This window comes from Panthera tigris, chromosome B3, assembly GCF_018350195.1.
Source record: "Panthera tigris isolate Pti1 chromosome B3, P.tigris_Pti1_mat1.1, whole genome shotgun sequence".
NCBI lineage: Eukaryota > Metazoa > Chordata > Mammalia > Carnivora > Felidae > Panthera > Panthera tigris.
The window spans coordinates 21,988,815-22,012,374 of NC_056665.1; the positions used below are offsets into that span (position 1 = coordinate 21,988,815).

The window sequence follows — 23,560 nt, forward strand, 5'->3', positions numbered from 1 at the left end:
ATATATAAAAAATCCAAGATACCACCAAAAGATTGTTAGAACTAATCAAAAATTTCAGAAAAGTTGTAGGATACAAAATCAATATATAAAAAGAAATTGTGTTTCTATACACTAATAATGAAATACCTGAAAATCCCATTTACAATAGCATCAAAAACAATAAATTACTTAGGAATAAATTTAACCAAGGAGATGAAAGATCTGTACACTGAAAACTATAAGACTTTGATGAAAGAAATTGAAGAAGACACAAATAAATGGAAGGATACCCTACGTTCATGGGCGGGAATAATTTACCCAAACCCATCTATAGATTCAATGAAATCCCTATTAAAATTCCAATGGTATACTTTTATAAAAATAGAAAAAAATTCTAACATTTGTATGGAACCACAGAAGACCCTAAAGAGCCAAAGCAATCCCAAGAAAGAACACAGCTGGATGCATCACATTTCCTGATTTCAAACTATATTACAAAGCTATAGTAATCAAAACAACATGGTACTGACATAAAAGTAGACACACAGATCAATGGAAAAGTATTGAGAGCCCAGAAATAAAGCCTCACAACTATTATCAGACAAAGAAGCCAAGAATACTCAATGAGGAAAGGATAGTCTCTTCAATAAATGGTGTTGGGAAAACTGGACAACTACATGCAGAAGAATAGTATTGGACCCCTATCTTACAACACTTACAAATTTAATTTCATGTAAGTCAAAGACTTGAAACCACAAAAAATGCTAAAAGGAAACATAGGGAAAAAGTTCCTTGACACTGGTCTTGACACATTTTTTTTGGCACCAAAAGTAAAGCAACATAAGTAAAAATTAATAAGTGGGACTACATAAAACTAAAAAGCTTCTGCCCAGCAAAAGAAACAATCAACAAAATGAAAAGACAACCTAAGGAGTAGGAGAATATATTTGTAAATCATGTATCTGATAAAGATTTAATATCTAAAAAAAAATAAAAATATAAAGAACTCTTACAACTCAATAGCAAAACAAAACAAAGAAAAAGCAAAACAAAACCAAAATGCAAAACCCAAAAACCAAACCGAATCCAACCTAATCAAACTAAACCAAAACATCTGATTTCCAAAGATGTCATGCAAATGGCTAACAGGTACATGAAAAGGTTTTCAAAATCACTGATCATCAAGGAAATACAAATCAAAACTTCAATGAGGTATTACCTCACACCTGTGAGTAAGGCTATCATCAACAAGACCAGAGATAAAAAGTGTTGGTGAAGATGTGGAGAAAAGGGAATCCTTGTGCACTGTTGGTGAAATGTAAATTGGTCCAGCAACTGTGGTAAATAGTATAGAGTTTCATCAAAAATTACAACTAGGAGGTGCCTGGGTGGCTCAGTCAGTTGAGCATCAGACTCTCAGTTTTGACTCAGGTCATGATCTCATGGTCTTGAGATCAAGCCCCGCATCAGGCTCTGTGCTGACAGTGCGGAGCCTGCTTGGGATTCTCTTCCACTCCTTTCTTTTTCTCTCTCTGCCTTGTCTAGTACCTTGCACATGGCAGTGCTTAATAAATACTTATTAAAGAAATGATTGCAGGTACTGCTAAATAGTAAGATGCTTCTATTAAAACATGACTCTCACTATGCTTTGGTTGACTGTTTATAAGAAGAGTATGTGGTACTTGAGAGTGGGGACTACTCTTTATGTTCACAGCCCTCTTCTGAGGTGTGGGTGCCTAGAGGGAACCAGAAAACTAGTTTTGAGTAAGTGAATGAATGACTGAGGAGCAAACATCCCAATCAGTGTGCAGACCACCCCTCAGCTTTTGAAACAGTACAGCACAGCTGATTAAGTGGGCTTTTAATAATGAGAAATGGCCACCCCAATCCTGTTCTTGATCCATGTCTCAGAGGCAACCAGAGGCAGTCTATGAGACTGATTTCCTACAGCATGTTTGACCATGGCAGAGTTTGAAGGAACCAGCTCACTTGGAGGCTGATCCCATGACTCACTCACCCAACTGTTCAGGCACAGATGGCATTTCATGCCATTTGCCCATTTTCTCTTGCCTGGAAGGTGGTAGAAATCTCCTTACTGGTTTAGAGACATGAACACTAATGTCACCAGTTTCTACCATAAGGAATGTGGCTAATTAATGATCCCCTTTCCCTCTGACCCTCATGCTCATGCTTTTTGGTAGGCACCCTATTTCAGGCAGACATTGCAAACAATTAGGATTCAGAAATGGGATACAACCTATTTTGCACTCTAGTCTCATAATGTTTCCTGTGACCTCCCTGCTTTTCTTCAATGCTTCTCACTGCTTAGAAGGTAACTTGTTTGCACTGAACACCAGGCCCTTTGAGATGTGTTCACCCATGCAGCCTCATCTTATTATCTCTTGCCATTTCCCCCTTCAGTTATAGTCTGTGACACAGCAGTACTGAGCTCCTTCTGTTTCTCATTTCTATGCTTCCATATGTTTGCAAATGCTGTTCCTTCTGACTGGAATATGCAACATTCCAGCCTTACATGCATACACACACACACACACACACACACACACACACACACTTTCCGCGTCGAAAATTCCAGTTCCAGGGGCGCCTGGGTGGCTCAGTCGGTTAAGCGTCCGACTTCGGCTCAGGTCACGATCTCGCGGTCCGTGAGTTCGAGCCCCGCGTCGGGCTCTGTGCTGACTGCTCAGAGCTTAGAGCCTGTTTCAGATTCTGTGTCTCCCTCTCTCTCTGACCCTCCCCCGTTCATGCTCTGTCTCTCTCTGTCTCAAAAAATAAATAAATAAACGTTAAAAAAATTATAAAAAAAAAAAAGAAAAGAAAATTCCAGTTCCACCTGTGAGCCTCAGCAACCTTTGGTATCATCTTAGACCATCCTAAGCATGCCTGGGTTCTCCTCTCAGACCCCTCATTTTGGCCAGATACCTGACTGTGATAGCAGGGGTTCTTTAGTACTTGAGGGCAGGGTCCCTTGTTCTCCAACATCCAGATCAGAGGCCCTGAATACGTGATTGCAGACTGACCACATCCTTTTTTATGCTTAAGTGGGAGTTCTTAATATGTAGCAGCCTCCCCTTTCTTGCCTAATCAAAAAAAAATTTAATTGATTTTGGTTTGCACAGATACTTTTTATCTTATTTGATTCTAATGCTGAGCCACAATATTAGAAGATCACAATATGCTGATCTTCTATCAGAGGATGTTGTTCTCTTGACCCTCCCCTCTTCAACACAACTAATTTTAGTGCACATTACTGACTGCACTGGGCTGAGGACCCTGTAGGAATATGCTTATCAGAGAGGCAAGGTGGAAGAATGCAGAAAGGTAGAGGCATGGGAAAGACTATGTGGAGACATCCATTAAGAAAGACTACCAGGGATGTGGTTGGCTTTTCAGAGGGCAAACATTTAATTTCAAGTAGCCGAGATGAAACAGCCTCTTGAGTGAAGCCAATAAAATAGGCCGATGGTGGTACTTGGGGTTACAATCTACCCTAGGGGAAAGGAAATGGGAGAAATAAGATCTACTTAACTGATTAGCATCCCAAAAGGAAACTCCACACACACGGTTGCAATGGATCTGTTTGTTTTCAAGAGTATTTAAATCCACTCACCTATCTAAAGAGAGAATGTGTCTTCCTAAATGGGCCAAGCCAGAGGAGGCATCTTGGAAGTCTGATCCTGAACAGGATTTTTTATTTTTGGCTATATTATTTCAAATATGTCTAGTCCAATGGTAGAGCTGTCCTCAGTGGAACAGGACAGTAAGGAGAGCAGCAAGTGTTTTCATGACAGCATTTCTAGACTCACTGGTATGAGCCCATCAGACCTTCTTCTCTAACTTCTGCTTAGGATTTACAGTCACGAGGCCCACTTTTTCATTCCTCCCAAGGCTGATCCCCCTCAAGCTCTCTAATCATGCAAACCTGAAAAAGTTACAGCAGTGAATTCTGGTAAATCAGATAGCATGTGCTCAAGAGTGGACTTCAGATTTAGCTTGACTTCAGAGAAAGAATGCTCTGGTTACATATACCTGGGATATCTGGCCTTGAAACATTTTTATTTCTCATTTTAACTAAAAGAGTGACCATTCTGGAGCCTACCTCAGTTTCCCGTGTGTTTAAGTGGTGGGTCAGTGATGGCAATTGGACAGTCTCCAGGTAGAGGCCCCTTTGGCTCCTCTGGCCTCTGATCTACCACTTCTGATTTCATCTCACCCACTCTGTTGAATGCTCTACAGGCAACCATGTGGGTTTGTTGTGGATGGATCCCATGACCCACTGATGGGCTAATGTGAAATTTTACTAAATGCATTCTTCTCTCAGTTGCCTCCATCCCCTCCCCCATTTTTGGGTGCACTCTTTGGGGCATTATTGTAATTATTCAAGTCAGAAGCTGATGTCCCCAACTGTGGGAAAATTTTCAAAGGCCAAATGTCAGTGTTAATGGAATAGCCTGTCAATATGACTGGTAAGTTTTTGGAGCTACCTGTCTGTGCAAGCTGGACCAAGCAAGCAAGCCACATGCAAAATTCCAGACCATATATACTTCAAATCTAATGGGCCCAGGACTGCAAAAGAGGGTTATATTGATCCGTAAACAACTCTAAGTACTTTAGTTCTCAAATTATCAACTCAATTGGTAAATATACATGCATCTTAAAATATGTGGACAACTTCCATATATATATTTTGGAGAATACAATTCAACTTAGTTGCCATTATTTTCCTTAACTTTGCAATTTCCACAAGGATTCTGAAAGATTATACTAGGGACATGTGAGGTGTTAATTTCCAGTTAATATTCTTCCTAAATGCAACTTGGCTGTTTGAGGAGTTTTTTCTATGGGTAGCAACAGAAGTGAGGCCTGGGTACACTGAAAGAATACCTGGGTAGAGCCGCAAGGCCTAAAATTCACAGTTATTATAAAAGTGTGAAAGTTGCTTGTCTTTAAGAAGGGAACTGACACTTCATAAACTCATGTGTTTGACTTCTCACTCAAAAATCTTTTTAACTAGCTTTTAAGATATTTAAAGTGGCCAGACAGTGTTTGGCACCTGATTAGTTAGCTATTAGTTCTATTTTTTAAATAGTTTTTGTGGTCTATTAAAGTAGTATTTTATTTGAAAAGCTAATTAGCTACATCATAAAACCCTTACTAAAACACCCTTCAGTGATTAAACTCTTTTGAGTGCACATAACAATACAAAGTACTAGAAGGACAGTGGGCATGAAGATGAATGATAGGTGACCCGGCTTTACAGAAAGAACCTGGCATTGAGTGATACAATTGGGTTCAAATGCTGGTTGTGCTGTGTTCTGGATGTATAATTTCAGGAAGTTTTCTTGGCTTCAGTTTTCTTGAGTATAAAATTAGAAATCTTTTTCTAATTCATTGTGTGGATTAAATGAGACATCACATTTAAAGAGCCTTGTGTCTGGCATATAACAATGAAACGTAAATGCTAACTACATTGTCAGTGTTATTGTCTTTGATTTTAAGAACTTTTAATCTAATGAGAAAATAAGTATGTGATTAATTATAAAATAAGACAAAACCAAGTAAGTGTTGCAATAGAAGTCTACAAAGGTTTGAGGACTGGCAAGGAATGCCCAATTAATTCCAACTCTTCCTAGAAATTTCTTCCTCCAGATAGCCACATGGTTATTCTCTTATGCCAAAGTCTTTGCTCAGATCCCATTTTTTATTTGTGATGCCTTCTCTGACAACCCTAATTAAAAACTATACCTACATCTACACTCCCTACCTCCTCCTCTTGATATAGTTTTCTCCATGGCACTAAGCACTAAAATACTATATAACTTATTTATGCTACTTACTGTCTGTCTCCATGAGGATGACGATTTTTGTCTGGATGCTCATTGATGTATGCCCAGCAGCCAGATCGTCCTGGGGGACTGGCAGGTACTGGGTGTTAGGGGAACACAGTGAGCAAAACATGCTTTGGTTCCTGATGTCATGGCACTCATACACCAACTTGGAAGAGAAGCAGAATCTCAACAGTGAGCCAGAGTGTGTATAGAGCGAGTGGGCAGCACAGGAGCACAGGAACTGAGCTGAAGCTGAAGCACAGAGGTGGATGGTGTTTCTGGGGAAAAGGGTGGTGGAAAACTGCACCAGAGATGAGACAGAAGGGATGGAATAGGGAAAAGGCTGAAAGGAATTGAGTTCCATGTGGGGGAGTTTATTCTATAGGTAATAGGGGATATCAAAGGATTTGGGGAAACGGAATCATTCAACCTGAACTTATTTCAGAAGGACCAGTTTGCCAATGCTCAAAAGGTGACTATGTAGGAACCAGACAGCCAGATATGGATGCACTTTCACCTGGAGGCAGATCAGGGTGCATTCTCTGTCCTTCTCTCTCTGTATTCTGCTGTCCCTCTCCTGTCTTTTTTGTTGCCAGGGACTTGATCAATCTATGCTATTCTTTCTCACTGGCTGTCCTCTGCTCTATTGTGATTCTCATCACTGTATGTGTGTTTTAAACTTTTTTATTTTGAAATAAATTAATTAAAAACACTCACAAGAAGTTTAAAAAATAGTACAGAGAGGGCCCATGGACCTTTTCACTCAGCTTCTGCTATCACTGTGAGGTTTTACCCTTCAAAAGATCACAAGGAAAATATTTTATTCTTTGAAACACTAGCTTTGAGAAAAATCTTGACCCAAACAACTCTGAAAGAATCCAACATACATATGTAACCATAGTCTTCCCAATGGTAAAGACAGCAGACAGGTTCCATCCTGGATGAGCCTCAGGAAGGACATGGAACCCCATTTCTCCTGCTGAGAGCAGAATGACACCAGGAAAGACTGCAAGGAGCAGTGGCTGGGGACTCAGAGGTACATGTGAGAGCTGGCAGAATGAGGAAGAAGCAATAGCTCAAAGTACCCCAGAACTGGTAGTGAGTTGAAGTCTCCCCAGTAAGAACCCACTGCAGCCTCAAACTCAGAAATGGGCATTAGCTCCAGGCAAGGCCATCTAGCTCTGGCCCCCAAAACAGAAAAGGGATCTCTAATGTTCACAGAGTGTGTAGAAACCCTTAATTTATCTTTTAAAAAAATTTTCTCAGTTCTCTAGTGCTACAGACCACAAGCAATTTTGTGGCAGCAATGGAGGATGGCAGGAAAAAAAACGAGGGAGGCAGAGAAATCTTTTTTAATCACAAGAGTTTTGGTTCCCAGAGGTGAACCCCACAGCTTTCTTCTCTTTCTGGATTCTTATTGCTTAGCTCAGATATAAGCACAGTCGAATCAAGTGTGTAGAAATGTGGGGGTAAACAAAGCTCCAGCTTGCTAGAAGACTGGAAGAGTAGAGTCCCAGGGATCCAGAACTACTGAGGAGATTACAACGAGGCAGGAATTTGGGAAAACAACCCCTTAAAGTTGTTCCTGAATGCTTGGGTTTAACCCTGAGCTGTACATGTATGGATCTGACTATAAATAGATTCCAGAGTCTTTGAGTAGTGAAATATGGGACAGACTCCTGCCTAGGATGCAGACTGGCTACTGGTCAACTAAAGTTGACCTTGGAGTTGCAATTCACCGAAGTCTTGGGGAACCTGGAACTTCTGATCTGAACTCAATTGGGGCAATTGCCTTCTAAAACAAAAATAACATGTACCATAAGTTTAAACAATAGCCACAGTCTCAAAACATAATCTTCATAATGTCAATCCAAATTTACTCATATGCAAAAACAAAACAAAACAAAACAAAACAAAACAAAACAAAACCCAGAGACATCTCAACAGCAATACTGAAATGAAATTGTTATTGGAATTATTTGAGAAAGACTACAGAGTGGTTATTGTACATGTTTTACAACAGGAGAAAAAATACAGAGCCTCAGAAAATAAATGGAAGATATAAAGAAGAATCAAGTGGAAATGTTAGAAATAAAAAAAATTGGGGGGCATCTGGGTGGCTCAGTTGGTTAAGTGTCTGACTTCAGCTCAGGTCATGATCTCACAGTTGCATGAGTTTGAGCCCTGCATCAGGCTCTGTGCTGACAGCTCAGAGCCAGGAACCTGCTTTGGATTCTGTGTCTCCTTCTCTCTCTCTGTCCCTCCCCTGCTTGCTCTTGCTCTCTCTCTCTCTCTCTCTCTCTCTCTCTCTCAAAAATAAATAAATAAACATTAAAAAAAGAAATAAAAGTTTCAACAACCCAAACAACATAATTCATTGGATGGGTTCAATAACAGAATAGAGATGACAAAGGAAATAGTAAATATATAAACAGAGCAACAGAAATAATCTAATCGGAATAATAGATGTAAGATTGAGAAAGAAAGTGAATAGAACTGCAGTGAATTGAGAATGGTAGTAAATTCTAACACTCATATCAGCTGAGTCTCAGGAGAAGAGAAAAATGTGGATTAGAAAAATCTTTAAATAGGGGCACCTGGGTGGCTCAGTCGGTTGGGCATCTGACTTTGGCTCAGGTCATGATCTCACAGCTCCTGAGTTCGAGCCCCGCATCAGGCTCTGTGCTGACAGCTCAGAGCCTGGAGCCTGTTTCAGATTCTGTGTCTCCCTCTCTCTCTGACCCTCCCCCATTCATGCTCTGTCTCTCTCTGTCTCAAAAATAAAAATAAAACATTTAAAAATTTTTTAAAAAAGAAAAATCTTTAAATAATGGCTGACAGCCTGCTTTAGTATTAGAAGGCAATCAGTATAATCTATTTTATTAGCAGTTTAAAGGAGGAAAAAACACTGGATCATATCAATTGTGTAGAAAATGCATTTGAAAAAGTTAACATGTACTCACGATAAAACTCTCAGCAAACTATGAACAGAAAAGACTTTCCTCCACCTTATGAAGAACTATCTACAAGAACCTACAGCTATTTTACATAATGATGAAAGACTGATGGGGGACTGCTCCCCCCCCTAAGATCAAGAACAAGGCAAGGATGCTCTCTTTCACCATTACCATTCAACCTTTTCCTGGAAGTTCCAGCCAATGCAATAATACAAGAAAAATAAACAAAAGGCATACATATTTGAAAGGAATAAATAAAACTCCCCCTATTCAGAGATAACATGACTGCCTATGTAGAAAATCCAAAGGAATATACACATGCATGCACACACACACACACACACACACACACACACCCATGCATGAGGGTGTACACATACACATATACCCTAGAACAAATAATTGAATTTATAAAGATTGTAGGATACAAGGGCAACACACAAAAATCGGTTATATTTTTCGATACTAGCAATGAACAATTAGAAACTGAAATTAAAAAAATACCATTTACAGTACCTCAAAAAAAGGCCTATATATAAATCTAACAAACACATATAGGATTTATAGGCTAAAAATTACAAAATGTGGATGAAAGAAAACAAAGAAGTCCTACATAAATGTAAAGTATCGCTATGCTGACTTCATAGAGTGTAAGGCAAAACATAGGATTTACAGATTTAACATAATTCCAATCAAAATCCCAGCAGGAAATTTTATAAACAGACATAAGCTAATGCTCATATTTATATGGAAAGTCAAAGGTAATAGAATAGTTGAAATGCTTTTGAAAAAGAAAAATAAGGTTGGAAGAATCATGCTGATTTTAAGACTCACCACAAAGCTATACTAATCAAGATGGCAAAGTACGGGCAGAAGAATAGAAATGTTGATCAATGGAACACAATCAGCATCAAGAAATAGCTTCCCACAGATACATTTAGTTGGTTTTTGACAAATGCACCAAGGCAATTCAACAGAGGAGGAAGGATAAGCATTTCAACAAATGGTGTTGAAACAAATGGACTTCCATATGTATACAAATGAATTCTCGCCCAAATCTCACGTCATACAAAAATCCACTCAAAATGAGTTGGAGACCTAAAGTATAAAACTTTTATAATTTTTTAAAAATGTTTATTTGTTTTTAGAGAAAGAGAGAGGGAGAGAGACAGAGCACGAGCAGAGGAGGAGCAGAGAGAGAGGGAGACACAGAATGGGAAGCAGGCTCCAGGCTCTGAGCTGTCAGCACAGAGCCTGATGCGGGGCTTGAACCCATAGACTGAGAGATGATGACCTGAGCCAAAGTCGGATTCTTAACCGACTGAGCCACCCAGGTGCCCATAAAGTATAAAACTTTTAAGAAACTATCTAGGAGAAAATCTTCATGACTGTCATGCAAAGGCTCTTAGACATGTCACCTGAAATGTCACCTATGCAAGAAAAAAATAAATTGGACTTCGTCAAGATTAAAAACTTTTGCTCTGCAAAAGAAACTGGCAAGAGGATAAAAATTCAAGCGCAGACTGGCGGAGAATATTTGCAAATCTCATCTCTGACAAAGGATGATATTCACGGAATATATACAGAACTCTCAAAATTCCACTGTAAGAAATCAAATAACTCCATTTAGAAATAGGCCAAACAACTGAATGAACACTTCAAAGAGAAGATACAGATAGAAAATAATAACAAAAAACTGAACATCATTGGTCAGTGGGGGAATGAAAACTAAAATGATAGGGAAATATCCATACACACCCATGAAAATCATGAAAATAATGATAATGAAAAAAGAAATACCATTGCTGGTGGAAATGCAAAATGGTTCAGCACTCTGGAAAACAGCTCGGCAAGTTCTTTTAAATCTAAACATACAGTTACCATATGAACCAGCAAACCCCACTTCTCTGTGTTCACCCTGGAAAAATTTCAACTATGTTCACAAAAACCCCAGTTCTCAGATGTTTATAGCAGCTCTAGTCATAACTGCCCCAAATGGGAAGCAGCTGAAATGCCCTTGCACAGGTGACTGGAAAGCAAACTGTGGTTCATTTCTAGAATGGGTAGCACTTAGCAATAGAGAGGGACAAACTCCACACACAACCTGGATGAATCTCAAAATAATTATGCTGAGTGAACAGACCCAGTTTCAAAAGATTAGGTTTTATGTGACGCCATTTCTATGGCACTCTTAAAAGAGACAAAGCTAACATGACAGGAAACAGAGCAGTGGCTGCCAGTGGATAGGGAGGGAGAGGGCATGGCCGTCAAACAGAGCAGAAGGGTGGACTGGGGGTGGGGAATGAGGTGATTCTCTCATCTGAGAGTGGTAATAGTAACATAAATCTATGCATGTTGGGGCACTTGGGTGGCTCAGTTGGTTAAGTTTCTGACTCTTGATTTCAGCTCAAGTCATGATATTACATTTTGTGGGTTTGGGCCCCGCATTGTTCTCTGCACTGACAGTGCAGATCTTGCTTGGGGTTTCTCTTTCTCCCTCTCTCTCTGTCCCTCCCTCAGTCTGTTTCTGTCTCTCTCTCAAAGTAAATAAACTTAAAAAAATAAATCTATGCATGTGTTAAAATTCTTAGAATTGCACCCCAAAAGGTCAATTTTTCAAAATTGACCAAAAGGTCAATTTTATCTTTTAAATAAAATAAAGATAAAATTAAGGAAGAAAAGAGCTGACAATTCTCATTTTCTATTTAAGGCTGTCTAGATATTAAGCACAATGTCAGTCCCAGTTACCGAGGCTGCAATGTCAAAGGGGATCTTCTCCAACTGTTTTTGTTTGTTTGTTTGTTTGTTTTTTTCAACTGTTTTTTGAGCCTCTGCTACACACAGGTCACTCTACTAAGCATTTGACATCACAGCTTCTAATGCGTGTAATCACCCTGGAAGGTGGGTTAGTCTCAATATACAGAAAAAACTGAGGTTAAGGGAAGAAAATAATCTGCCCTATGTGTCACAGGCAGTAAGTGGCTGGATCTGGATTTGGCCCCAGCTCTCGCTGCCAACCTCATTCTGAACCTGCCTCTTTGCACTGCTGCTTACTTCAGAACAACGGAAATGCAGGGAGAGGATGTGACTACTGGGAGGTGAAAATCGCACTTTGATGTATGTATGTCATAAATGTTCAGTAAGCATATTTTATTCTGAACTCTGAGTTTGTCTGACATTCTGGGAGCTTCAGGGAAAGTTAAAAATTGCACTGTTGCTGCTTCCCTATTGCCATTTTCTCAGAACCCTTGAAGAGCTGGCTTTTAATTTTCACTAGGATTGAGTGGTAATCTCCACCATTCCCACAAATGTAGAGTAATCCACATCGTTTCCTAAGTGAATTAAGGGATGACAGTGATTTATGATACTTAACCAAGTCTTAGATAATTCCATAAACAGTGGCTTATACATTTGAAGCCAAGGGTAATCATTTAAAAATTCTCTCACGCATTTGTTTGTTCTGAGGAATTATAACAGGCTCTTCCCACCTTTTACCCCGCCAAACACACACACACACACACACACACACACACACACACACACACACACACACCACAGAGATTTTCAAAATACACAAAGTAAATCCATTTTAGAGCTTGAGACAGAAATTGCACATTTTTCATGTAACAAATGATATCTACATGTACGGCTTGATGATGAATTCTGCCTTCTTGCGTATGAATTATTACCACTTATTTTACTGGCTGCTAGGTGGTTTTTATTCATCAAAAACTTTGGCCTAAAGTATTTTTGTCTCAGTGAAGATAGAGATGAGAAATGTTCAGGTCTTAGGGTGCCTGTGTGGCTCCGTTGGTTAGGCAACCAACTTCGGCTCAGGTCATGATCTCACAGTTTGTGAGTTTGAGCCCTGTGTTGGGCTCTGTGCTGACAGCTCAGAGCCTGGAGCCTACTTCAGATTCTGTGTCTTCCCCTCTCTCTCTCCTTCCCCTGCTCACGCTCTGTGTCTCTCTGTTTCTCAATAATAAATAAACGTCAAAAATTTTTTAAAAAAGAAATGCTCAGGCCTCCAATAAAATGTTTTCTTGAATGTTCTATTATTTCTGCTCTATGGAATATATTTCTGCTCTATTGAATATAGTTCCTTTAAAAAAAGTGATTTCTGATAAATTGATTCAATATCTTTAAGCTTTAATGCAAAGCAAAGCCGAACTAATAATGCCTTTTGCACTATTACTGTAGAATTGAGTAATCTATTCCATACTCAAAATAAAGCCAAGAATAACAAAAATAATTTCATCACCCCCCCCCCACCTTTTTTTAAGAATCCAGGTACAACCATTGTCAGGCAACAAAAATCTTCTTATCTTTTGTCACCGGGTTGCAAGGTAGTTAGGGCCAAGAGAGTGGCGTGGGATGAGGAGGCCAGCTTACCTTCCAGCAGGTCTCTGGCCAGACCAGGTTCTGCCCCCGTGGACCGAACAAAGTCTGACAGGACTGCGTCCATATCAAGAGTCATAGGATCATGTAGAAGGGCTGCCCAACACTCAGCCGAGGTGGGGTTTGGAAGCAGGCTAGAAACCATCCATCTGCAAGAAAGAAGAGGGAAGCCACAGTGCTGTAAGTGGGGATGTAAGTGGCAAAAGTGCACGTGAGTGAGAACACACAGAGAATGGAGAGAAGCCATTTCTGCCTGTTTGGGATAACTGCTCCATTCTTCATGTAGGACACTGAATAAAACTCAAATCCAAGTTGGCTCAGTTCATGATCTCACAGTCCTCACGCTGGGCTCTGCGGTAGCAGCGTGGAGCCTGCTTAGGATTCTCTCTTCCTCTCCCTCTGCCCCTCCCCTACTTGTGCTGTCTGCATCTCTTTCAAAATAAATAAATAAGAACTTAAAAAAAATCAACCCCCTAAGTACACGTTGATTAATCTGGAGTTACTCTTGATTTCCAATCCTCTTCCAAGTTACTCAAACATGTAACATTTCCACAATGTAACTGTGTCACCCACCATATCCCAATTACAGGCTTTATCAGTGTGCCAACCCACCCCCTCAGCTCTCACCCCCCACTTGGCTCTTAGGAAGGAGTCCACACAATCCAGAGTTGACTGAAATACCAAACTTGCTGAGATGTCTGCTAAGCTATCTGTCATCTCTCCAAGAACCATGACAGTCACAGTAACAGCCGAACAAAATTCATAAGGATGCTAGATTTCCCAGGTGGGATAATCCTGGTTAGAAAGGTACAACAGATATCCTGCAGCCTGACCACAAGAGGCACCAGCCAATTGCTGGAGGAAAGCAACCAGCACATGGCATGTGAGGCTCACACTGGTGAACCGGTGCTGGGACACTGGTGGATACCTGGTCATGGCTGATAAAATGGAAATGTATCCCTGTGTTTGCATACATAAGGGGTGGGCAAGTTATGGCCTATGGGCCACCTGTGACCCCCATCTGTTTTTGTAAATAAAATTGTATTGGAACACAGTCACATCCATTCATTTACATGTTGTCTCTGGTTGCTTTTGCACATGGCTGAGTTGAGCAGTTAACACAGAGACCACAAGGCCCACAAAACTAAAAACATTTACTATCTGGACTATTACAGAAAGTTTGCTGAGACCACTGTAGATGTTATACTGATATAAAAGGCTATGGAAAATTTTACACTGGCATAAAGTAAGCATATAATTAAGTATGCTATTAATTTTACCCATTGTGGGGTGAGTTCAAATCCCATACTATTGCTGAGTGTCCTTTTCCTTCTTTCCAGATAACCACCACTTGGACGCTCTGCTCTGTAGGCCAGGTTCTCTGACAACTGCTGCTGCTTTGGAGCCAGGCATGCTGGCCTAACCTGAGCCCCAGACCTGCCACTATGGGGAGATGTGACATGCTGTCTAACCTCTTTGATCCTCTTTGCGTATTTGTAAGGGGGAGTAAGCTCATCTAAGGTTCAAGACTATTAGGATGGGGGATCAGGCAGGGAGATGTGTGACCTCAGAGATGTTCACTGTTTTTACACTATCTTGCACATGGCTCTTAGTTGGGTGGAACTTTTGGTTGGTGTTGCTGGAAAGAAAGAAAACTATTTGACCTGATGTATATGGTACCAATTAGGAGATTGCCTTCTTCCTTCTCTCCACGTACTGGAGCCTTGGCTGGTGGAGCTCCTCTTTTGTCACTTCCACCTGGGGGGCAAATCAGAGAATAAGAGTATGTTATTCTTCATTGCAGACAGAGCTGAAGGCTTTGCTTCTTGTCACATGAGGCTGCATCTGAGACATGGTCAACAGTCTGTAGCCCACTGCTCCCCGACTGGGCCCCACAGGCACCTGCCTACTAGCAACTATCAGCCCCTGCATCCAGGTGTCTTCTGCAAGGGAAGGGGTACCTCAACTTACTTCATTTTAGTAGGTATCCATATTTCAATGAGTATCCCTTTCACAGTACAGAGCTGTTTTAAATCCTGCTACCAACACCCAGTTAATACATTTAACCTTAGCTGGTTTTTTATTGTGAAAACATATGTAACATGAAATTTACCATTTTAACCTTTTTGAAGTGCACAGTTCAGTGGCATTACCATTCACACTGATGTGCAAATATCACCACCATTATCTCTAGAACATTTTCATCTTCCCCTGTACCCATTAAACATGAACTCCCCATTTCTCCCCCATCCCCAGCTTCTGGCAACCACTGTACTACTTCTGTTTCTGAATCTTACAACTCTAGGTATATCATACAAGTGGATCCTATAATACTTGTCCTTTTGTGACTGGTTTAGTTTGCTTAAGGGTAATGGCTTCAAGGTTCTTCTGTGTTGTAGCAGGTCAGAATTTCTTTCCTTTTTAAGGCTTGTCTTGGTCTCTTTGGGCTGCTGAAACAAAATACCACAGACTGGATGATGTAAACTAGAGACATTTATTTATCACTGTTCTGGAGGCTGGGAAGTCCAAGATCAAGGTGTCGGCAGAGCCGGTGCCTGGTGAAGGCCCACTTCCTGGCTTGCAGACTGCCTACTTATTGCCTTCTTGCTGTGTTCTCACAGCAGAACTCACTAGAGAAAATGAACTCTAGTCTCTCTTTCTCACAAGGACACTAATACCATCATGGGGCTCCATCCTCATGACTTCATCTAGACCTCATTACCTCCTGAAGGCCCTGCCTGCTAATATACCACATTGGGGGTTAGGGCTTCAATATATATGAATTTTGAGGGGACACGCAGATGCAGTTCACAACAAGGCTGAATAATATTCCATTGTATGGATATGCCACCTTTTGTGTATCTGTTCATCTGTAGCTGGATGCCTGTGTTGTTTCCACCTTTTGGTCATTGGGAGTAATTCTGTCAAAATATTTTTACGCTCATATAAGTCACCGTGCTGTGACCATGACAAGCTTTCGCTAGTGTTAGAGTGCAGATTTATGCCTACTACCTCCTTCTTTGTACCTTGTCCTCCATGCAGAGATTAAAGAGTGGGTTTAAAATACACTTTTTTAAAAACCACATTCAAATATAACCATTTGCATGAAAAGAAGTTACTCTGCCTATCCCCTGAAGACTTATTTTTTAAACCTCATACCCCCACCCCACCCCACCCCACCCACTGCCACCAAAGCCTCATATTCAGGCACTGTGATGACAGGGGCAGATGGGCCATGGGGATATAGGCTTCTGGCCACCTTGGCCACCCTCACCCTGTTGCCCCATGCCATCTCTTCAAGTGCACTGCTGAGTCCCTCAACCTACATTTCATGGGCCCATGTACCCATACTGCCTTCTACTATTGGTGTGAAGTTCAGGGGGATCATGCCCTGGCTCTGCAATCCTTCTCATTCCTGTGCATCTTGGCCGTGGGACAGAACTCCTCTGAGGGTCTCACCCTGGGAACAGTGGTGTGCCAAGCTGTTCTCACTCTGACTTCATCTTAGGAGAGGCGGTGCAGCATGGGAATAGAAGGTTGGCCCAGGATTCAGTCTCTTGGTGCCACAGTTGTCCCATCACTACTGCCTGTATGGCCCCAGGTCTTTGGCCCCATGAATAAGGACCCTGTCTGTTGTAATATCCCACGGTAGGACTGTCTCAGAAAAGAGAGAAGAGCAGTTTTCCAACTGCTATGTGAAAACTGATAAGAAATGAAACTCAGGTTCCTTCTGCCATCTTAACATGTGTGTGCATCTACCACTCTTTGGCTTCTGAGCAGCCCCATGAGACAGACCACGGTGGGTGAAGTGCACAGCTGAGGGGCAGCACTGTCTCCCTGAGGGCTTCAGAGATCAGTCTTTTTTTTTAAGTATTATTTTTATTTATTTTTGAGAGAGAGATAGTGAGCAAGGGAGGGGCAGAGAGAGGGGTGGACAGAATCCCAAGCAAGCTCTGTGCTGTCAGCGCAGAGCCCGATGCAGGGCTCAAACTCACGAAGTATGAGATCATCACCTAAGCAGAAATTAAGAGTTGGATGCTTAACCGACTGAGTCACCCAGGTGGCCCCAGAGACGGGTCTTAACAGGCCCTGTGGGGGATGGCCCATTGCCAGCTGGTCACAAACCAGCAGGACAGTGGCAACTGCCTGAACACCAGATTCCTGCCTAGGCATTTTTCTAAAAACCACTTGGTTGAACATCCTCTGAATTGAATAGGTATTTTTATTACTCCTCTTTATGAGTGAGGTGATGGAGGTTTGGAGAAGGGAAGAGCTGGAGCGGGGGGGAAACACTGCAGAGATGTGCCTGGTTTCCACATGCAGTCCTCTTCCTCTTGTTCCCAGAGTGGTCAGTGGCCATTCACCTTCCTCCCTTCAGGCAGCAAGGCTGGGCTGACCATGGGGTCCAGAGGCCCTTCCCATGCTGATCTCTCTCTCCTACAGCAGCCTGGCCCTGCCTGCCCCTCTTCCAGACCCTGGCCCTCTGCCTCCCAGGCAGGATTCCTTTCCCTTGATTCCCTGAGGTCATACTCCTGGGAGAGCTTCCTGCACACTCACAAGTATGCTCTCTTGCCTGGTTCTTACTGAAAATGTTCCTCACGTGGCTCCCTTCAGAGTCCAGCTTTGCTGTGACAAGGCTGTGTGCCTGACCCCTGTCCAACCTCCCAGCTGTGCTCTGTCCCAGCGGTGTCCCCTTAATTCCTGTGACAGTGTAAATAAACTATCATGCCACTCCCCCCCCCCAACATACTAGAGGGGACAAAAGCAACTGCCATAGGTCTTTTTAATATCTGCATACTAAATGTGGCTCTCTGCCTCTGTGTCTCTTTGTTTCTGACGTGGGTGCATGTGTGTGTATGCATGCGTGTGTACACACATGTGTGTATACACACACACAGGAACACACGTCAGATGTGGAGGGCTGGGGGAGGAGCTCATCCACTGGTGGAATCACAGGGGCTGATTCTGACGTGGATGGGGTGGTCCTATTCCATACTTTGGGAAATACTGCCAAAACTGGAATATTGATAAAATGCACTATCTGCATATTTCATTACACATTAGGCTTGTGTTCGTTATTAAATAAGAAGGTTAATGTGAAGTTTAAATTATAAGCTCCTACTAGCCAAATGAAGCAAAAACCATCCAACTTCCTAGAAAGCACTCCATACATTTATTTAAAAGAACTTTGTTTTGGGGCACCTGGGTGCTCAGTGGTTTAAGCAACTGACTTTGGCTGAGGTCATGATCTCTTGGTTCATGAGTTCAAGCCCTGTTCAGGCTCTGTGCTGACAGCTTAGAGCCTGGAGCCTGCTTAGGATTGGATTCCGTGTTTCCTCTCTCTCTGCCCCTCTCCTGCTTGGCTCTGTCTCCTTCTCTCTCAAAAATAAATAAACATTAAAAAAAATAAAAACACTTTGTTTTGGTTTAGTTAATTAAATATGGGCATGAGTATGCGACTTTGTTCCCTCCCCCTCAAGGGGCTGAGTGGGGAAGAACCCTCCTCCTTAGCTCTGCCCCATCCTAAGTGCCCTCCCTGAGGAGGCTGATGGCTGATGGCGGATGCATAACAAACAATGGGGAATGGCTGCTCTATCAGGCATGGCAGGGTTTGGTGGGGTTTACAGGAGATTAAGTGAATCACAGTGTCCATGAAAGAGCTCTGTAAACAATTAGGAGCTGTACAGATATTTAAGATCATCCTCTTGTTACTGGGGGTCAGAGCCAGGCCCTCTGGAACAGTGATTCTCAAACAGTGATTCCTCAGAAGGGCAGCAACAGGTTCCCCCTAGGAGCTTGCTACAAATGCCCGTTCTCAGGCCCCACCCCAGGCCTGCTGAATCAGAATCTCTGGGGGTGGGCCCTGACAATTGGTTTGACATGTCCTTAGGGGATTCCATCCTGTGCTGAAGTCCCAGAACCACTGCTCTCAGAGATGTGAATTTAGCTTGCTAATGAGCATTTCTAAAAGAGGCAAAAATAATGATACAGCATTAGAACCAACATGGTGACATTTTTCCCCTTTATAATTGTCTTTTATTTTGTTGATTTCTGCCTTTCCATTTCCCTAACCAAATTTTATTCCCTTCCTTCTTTAGCTGAAATACAGAATTTGTCAGATTTTCAGAACACACACCTCTGATCAATGAACTTCCTGTTCTGCCCACTGGCTCCTGAGACCTCCATCCAGGGCAGCCCCTGATGAGGCTCCCCCTCCTTCCCAGTTGTGCTCACTGTCCTTATTCATCACTTGGAGATGTCCTCTCTGGCCATACTAACCCTGCTGCACAGGCTCACACAGAGCTCCCCTCTCCCTGCACAGCCCAGGCGTGCCTCCAGTACTCTGTTTTGGAATCAGTGTTCATGCTGCATGGGTGTTCCTGACTTCAATACCACATTCTGTCCAGTAATCAAGATGCCTGAATTCATTTATTATTCAAGCAATGAGCATTTATTAAGTTGCTATTACCTTTAGTTACTATTCTAGTGAGTGCGTGAGGCTCAAACACTAGGAACCGTGAGCCCTTTGGGCTCCCCCAGGAGCTTCCCAACAAGCAGAGAGATGCACAAACAGGTGCGGGCCGTAGAGACTGCTGGATTTGGGCCATTGTGCAGTGCAGGGATTGGTCTAACTAGAGAGAGGAAGATTTCAGGAAAAAGATGTAGCCAGGATAAAGAGTAAAATTGCATCAGGATCTATTTTTCATTAATTTCATTTCAGTGGAGCCTAAGTAAAGCACGTCTCAATTGGATTTGTCAGCAGATGTTATAACCAGAGACTGGAAGGCAGCAAGATAGGATAGAGACACAGACTCAGAGATGGAGGTGGAGGCTGGCAGTCTGACCACTGGAGACAGACAGAGGAAGACCTTGGGGAGAATGAGTGCCTGAGGGTTATTCTCCACCCCAGAACAGCAAACAAGCTAGTCAATGCCTTGCATGTAATTGTCTGTAATGTCCATTTATTCCAACAGAGGGCCTGCTGTTTGCCCGAATCCAACTTCTTTCTCCTTTAGCCTCTCCAGGCTTCTCAGTGCCTGGCACCCAGCAGGGCCAGGACTAGGGCGAGGAAGGTGAGACACTTGCCACAAAACTTAAGGCGCTGCAAAGATCTTGGAAATCAAGTGCTACATCAAAAAAATCAAACTTGGGGCTCCTGGATGGCTCAGTTGGTTAAGTGTCCAACTTCAGCTCATGTCATAATCTCACGGTTCATGGATTCAAGCCCTGCGTTGTGTTCTGTGCTGACAGCTCAGAGCCCGGAACCTGTTTCCAATTCTGTGTCTCCATCTCTCTCTGCCCCTCCTCCACTCACTTTCTGTGTGTTTCTCTCTCTCAACAATAAACACTAAAAAAAAAATCAGGGGCACCTGGGTGGCTCAGTTGGTTAAGCGTCTGACTTCGGGTCAGGTTATGATCTCCTGGTTTGTGGTTTGGAGCCTGGTGTCCAGCTCTGTGCTGACAGCTCAGAGCCTGGAACCTGCTTCGGATTCTGTGTCTCCTTCTCTCTCTGACCCTTCCCTGCTTGCACTCTGTCTCTCTCTCTCAAAAATAATAAGCATTATTATAAAATAATTATAAAATTTATAAAATTATAAAATTATATTATAAAAATAATAAACATTAAAAAAATTAAAAAAATCAAACTTAGTGAAAGAATATTCTTGATGAACACATTTTTTTCTTTTTTTTAAATGTTTATTTATTGTTGAGAGAGAGAGAGAGAGAGAGAGGGAGAAAGAATGTAAGTGGGGGAGGGGCAGAAAGAGAGAGGGAGAGATAGAATTAGAAGCAGCCTTCAGGCTGAGCTGTCAGCACAGAGCCCAACATGGGGCTTGAACTTATAAACTGCTAGATCATGGCCTGAGCCAAAATTGGAGGCTTAATTCACTAAGCCACCCAGGCACCCCATTGAGCAAAATTTTAAATGAAGGCAGGATCATTATGGCTAACTCTTCCTTTGCCTCAGGCACTGATTTTCAGTTTGTTTGAACCAGGATTCAAATAAGGCCCATGGATTGTTAACTGGTTGATAGGTTTTGTTTTTTTTTTTTTTTTTAATTTATAGGTTTTGTCTCCATCTTCTTTTTTCTTCAGTTTGTTGACAAAGCTTGATCAAATCTATTAAAAATAGTTTATATATAGCTTTCTATCTTTTCCTTAATGCTTCGGGATTTTGAGTCTTAATTTAAATGTTTTTTCGTTGCCAGATTATAGAGAAATTCACCCATGTTTTCTTCTACTAATTGAAAGGTTTTATTTTTTATATTTAAAATTCTTTTTTTTAATTAAAAATTTTTTTTGTAAACATTTATTTATTTTTGAGAGAGAGAGATAGAGCACAAGCAGGGGAGCAGAGAGAGCAGGAGACACAGAATCCAAAGCAGAGTCCAAGCTCCAAGCTGCGAGAGCCAGATGCAGGGCTCAAACTCACAGACCGCGAGATCATGACCTGAGCCGAAGTCGGCCACTCAACCAACTGAGCCACCCAGGCACCCCTATATTTAAAATTCTGATGCAGTTGGAATTGATCCTGGTGTATCAAGTGAGGAATGGATCCAATTTTATCACTTTCCCTATGTCTGTCTAGCTATTCCAACACCGCTTACAGAAAAACCCATCGGTGAGTAAGCACCACTAATTTCAGATGCCTCCCTTATTGTATGTTAAATTTGCATATGCAGTTGGGTCTATTTCTGTATTTTTTGTTAGATATATGCCTAGGTATTCATAAAAGGTATCTTTTTTCCCATTATGTGTGTTAACTGGTTATCATATTAATAAACAAAGCTATTGATTTATGGGTGTTAAAATTTTTAAGTTATTTTCTGTATATATATATATATATGTATATTTTGCTTTTATTTTATTTTTTATTTTTTTAATTTACATCCAAATTAGTTAGCATATAGTGCAACAATGATTTCAGGAGTAGATTCCTTAGTGCCCCTACCCATTTAGCCCATCCCCCCTCCCACAACCCCTCCAGTAACCGTCAGTTTGTTCTCCATATTTATGAATCTCTTCTGTTTTGTCCCCCTCCCTGTTTTTATATTATTTTTGTTTCCCTTCCCTTATGTTCATCCATTTTGTCTCTTAAAGTCCTCATATGAGTGAAGTCAATATGATTTTTGTCTTTCTCTGACTAATTTCACTTAGCATAATACTCTCCAGTTCCATCCATGTAGTTGCAAATGGCAAGATTTCATTCTTTTTGATTGCCGAGTAATACTCCGTTGTATATATATGCCACACCTTCTTTATCCATTCATCCATCGATGGACATTGGGCTCTTTCCATACTTTGGCTATTGTTGATAGTGCTGCTATAATTATACATTGGGGTGCATGTGTCCCTTCGAAACAGCACACCTGTATCCCTTGGATAAATACGACCCTTGCTGGGTCGTAGGGTAGTTCTATTTTTAGTTTTTTGAGGAACCTCCATACTGTTTTCCAGAGTGGCTGCACCAGCTTGCATTCCCACCAACAATACAAAAGAGATCCTCTTTCTCCGCATCCTCGCCAACATCTATTGTTGCCTGAGTTGTTAATGTTAGCCATTCTGACAGGTATAAGGTGGTATCTCATTGTGGTTTTGATTTGTATTTCTATGGCTGTTAAATTTATATTCTGCTATTTTACAAAATCCTAATGTTTATAGAAATTTTTCCAAAGCTTCTTTTTCTAGTTATACAATCATATCAGATGAAAATAGAGATTGTGTTACCCCCTTAATTTTCAATTCTTAAGCCTTGTTTTCTCTTGCCTGATTGAGTTGACTAATTCAATATAATAGTAAATATTAATAGAAATAATGGGATTTGCTTTACTCCTAAGTTTAGCAGGAATAATTTTGGTATTTCTACATTGAGTAAGATGGTGGCTCCTGGGTTTTGAACTATCTACACATACTCACATGCCCATACATATGTTTAGATAGCATCCATATGCCTTAATCAGTGGTCTTGTCATGAATGGATGTTGACTTTCACTTTCTTTTTTGTTAAGCTCTATTAATATGATAAATTCTATTAATGGACTTAAATATTGAACTTTACTCATATTTCTGGAATAAATCTTTTTTAAAATGTTTATTTGGGGGGGGATACAGAGCATGTGCGAGTAGGGGAGGGGCAGGGAGAGAGGGAGAGAGAATCCCAAGCAGGCTCCACACGTACCCTGGAGCCTGACATGGCGCTTGATCTCATGACCATGAGACCCTGACTTAAACCAAAATCAAGAGTTGGACGCTTAACTGACTGAGCCACCCCAGCACCCCTGTAATAAATCTTTAATAATCCATTGGTATTTCTTTTTTATGTTGCTTTTGATTCAGTTCGCTAATTTTTATTTAAAATTCCTACATTGATATTAA

The 23,560-nt window shown here is 41.4% G+C and overlaps 1 protein-coding gene across 1 annotated transcript in view; it reads right to left on the reverse strand.

Moving 5' to 3' along the window:
• The window catches only part of OTUD7A (OTU deubiquitinase 7A), a 368,821-nt gene that overhangs the window by 139,119 nt on the left and 206,142 nt on the right, over window positions 1-23,560 (reverse strand). The window contains exons 3-4 of the mRNA XM_042988268.1: window positions 14,848-14,941; window positions 13,178-13,332 (exon numbers count right to left, since the gene is read on the reverse strand). Coding sequence (XP_042844202.1) covers window positions 13,178-13,328 — 151 coding nt within the window. The 5' untranslated portion in view covers window positions 13,329-13,332; window positions 14,848-14,941. The remainder of the gene's footprint in view (window positions 1-13,177; window positions 13,333-14,847; window positions 14,942-23,560) is intronic.